General features: G+C 39.5%; 1 protein-coding gene across 1 annotated transcript; it reads right to left on the bottom strand.

Moving 5' to 3' along the window:
• Window positions 1–2,213, bottom strand: LOC131332174 (7-deoxyloganetin glucosyltransferase-like). Its single transcript, XM_058366250.1, has 3 exons — window positions 1,598–2,213; window positions 417–1,358; window positions 1–169 (listed from the first exon to the last, which is right to left on the bottom strand). The coding sequence occupies exons 1-2, from the start codon at window positions 2,091–2,093 to the stop codon at window positions 421–423; spliced, it is 1,434 nt and encodes a 477-aa protein (XP_058222233.1). The 5' UTR covers window positions 2,094–2,213; the 3' UTR covers window positions 1–169; window positions 417–420.
• Between the last annotated feature and the right edge of the window lie 419 nt (window positions 2,214–2,632).

Here is a 2,632-nt window from a genome sequence, read left to right as displayed (position 1 = left end):
TTGAGACATCAACAAAGATACCTTTATTTTTCAGACTTTTTTCTCTTAACAATAATAGCACATTGACATTTTACAGCAATTAGATAATAACTAAACAGAACCAGAAAAAGCCTCGAGCAATAGGTGCTGAATCAGAAACGGGAAATGCCTATAATATGGCAAGCTTAGGCTCCGTTTTGCTTTTTTTTTTTTTTAACCTTTTTTTTAATAATAAAGTAATTTTAAATTTAAATATAATGAAAATAAAAAATAATTTTTTGATTTTTTTAGTACCATTTAAAATATCTCAATGAGATCTATTAAATAAGATTCATAATGTTCGAAAAATTATTTGTTTAAACACATAATTTTTGAGTTTAAAATTATATATATTATAAAAAATAATAATTTCAAAGAAAGTGAAACACTCTCTTAACCGCTTTAGAATTTAGAGAGGAGCACCTCGTTAACCAAGTTGTCAAAATTCACTGAAGATGATCCAGCTGGAGCGATAACAACTTCTTCAACAACCTTCTTCCATTCCATGGCTCTTGCCTTCATCTTTTTACCCCTCGCTCCAACCATAAGCTCTCTCACGAGCCTCTCTACTCCTTCCCTCTTAACTTCAGTTATCTCCAAGCCCAGTCCCCAATGATTGCAAACGAACCAACAATTGGTGGTCTGTTCTCCACCAATAGCCCAACATATCATCGGCACACCACCAACAATACTTTCAAGAAGAGAATTCCAACCACAATGGGTCAAGAACCCTCCAACGGACGGATGACGCAGGATTTTCTCTTGAGGAGTCCAAGTTAACAACAAACCCCTTTCTTTGATTTCAGCATCAAATTCAGGTGGAAACCCCGTGGATTCACCCAACACCAAATCTGGTCTAATAGCCCACATAAAATTTTGTTTGCTGTTGGCAAGTCCCCATCCAAATTCAAGCAGTTCTTGAGCTGTCATCCGAGCCACGCTGCCAAAATTAACGTAAATAACTGACTTGGGTTCTTTCTTATCGAGCCAATCCAAACATTCTAAATCCTCTTTCCATAGATTCACTCCAATGGATTCCAATTCACTGTTCTGGGGGATTTGAATCTTCTCAAGTGACTGAAGAGGGCCTATTGCATATACTGGAGGAAACATTTTCGAAAGCGCATCAAGAACTCCATGCTCCAAGTCATCGATCGTGTTCAAAATTATTGCAGAACCTTTATAAGCTTTTTCAATCTCTTTAATAGCGAAATTAAGCATAATATCATCCGGGTTAGTGGTTCTAACAAAATTTGGGAGATCTCGCAAACGTATACCTTCCATAGTTGGTATAAAATCTACAACAGTGTCCAAATATCCATTTGTTAAACAACTCTCGTCTGCAATCCATACAAAAATGCGAAATTAGAACCAAAATCACACGCGGAAAGCCAATGTATCCAAAAATCACCCTCAACTAATAGACTGCAAAAACTTATTGCAAATGGGTAAAAGAAACTTAATTGAACTGATTTGGTTGGGTTTTTATGTTAGGGATTGAACTCGAGTAGCTTGGTAAAAACAAAAGAAACAAAATTCGCTAGTTTTTAAAGAAACTTTTTAGCAAATAGTCTTTTACCTTTAAGTGGCGTGAGACCCTTCTCCACGAGTTTACGAAAATACGAGTAGCACAAGAACCCACAAGCACTCGGGGTCCAGAAAAGCGCACAGGGAACATCCAGCTCTTTCGCGACCTTAAGAGGAAAACTCATGACTCCATCGCATACAATGCATGTGATTGGAGGCACATTGGCCGACGATCTGAGGTCGTCGACCAGTTGTCTAAAGAACGGTAGTGGTGTGTCCCTCGAGAGGGCTTCGCAGTAGAGCCGTGAGTCCTGGAGTTTGCCTTCTTCGGGGACCGGGAGGCCATCGGAGATGGCAGCGAAGCGGAAGCTCGGGAGGCCGTCGAGGGCGGCGGGGCCGCGGGCTCGGAGGAGCCGCTGCTTGTTGAATTCGTTGATGACGAAGCTTATGTGGAAGCCCTTTTGGTAGAGGAGTTTGGCCACTTTGAGCATTGGGTTAATGTGGCCTTGTGTTGGGTATGGCACTATCACTGCGTGTGGTTTCGCCATTGCTCTCTCTCTCTCTCTCTCTCTCTCTCTCTCTCTCTCTCTTATCTAATTGGCTCTTTTTTGAAACTGTATTTATATGATCTTGGGAACTTGGAAGGGTCGCCATTGCACTCTGTTTCTCTCTCTCGTTCTTTCTGGTTGCTGATGTGTAAGTTAAACGATTTTCTAATGTTTCACGTGCTGAAAAAGACGGACAATACTTTTCATTCGTCATGTGTAACCGAAGAAATCAGGGAACTCTGGACAGAAAAACTTCTTCACGGAAGTTTCCGTAAAGAAACATTAACAGATGTGAATTGGAATTGTCTAAAAGTGTTTTAGATAATTCGGATTTCAATGAAATTTTTTCGGAAAAAATTTAATCTTTTCCCGAAAAAGTGTCATTAAAATCTAGACCATTTAAAATCAAAATGAACTCATGAGATTGAACAGAGACTCCGTGAAAAAGACAACCTCAGCTTTGGAAGCCAAGGAAGAGACAAAGATGAGTACTAGTATCATTTGTCATGGAGATAGAAATTATTCATAGTCCGTGAAAG

This window comes from Rhododendron vialii, chromosome 7a, assembly GCF_030253575.1.
Source record: "Rhododendron vialii isolate Sample 1 chromosome 7a, ASM3025357v1".
Lineage (NCBI taxonomy): Eukaryota > Viridiplantae > Streptophyta > Magnoliopsida > Ericales > Ericaceae > Rhododendron > Rhododendron vialii.
This window is presented reverse-complemented; position numbering and strand designations above follow the sequence as displayed.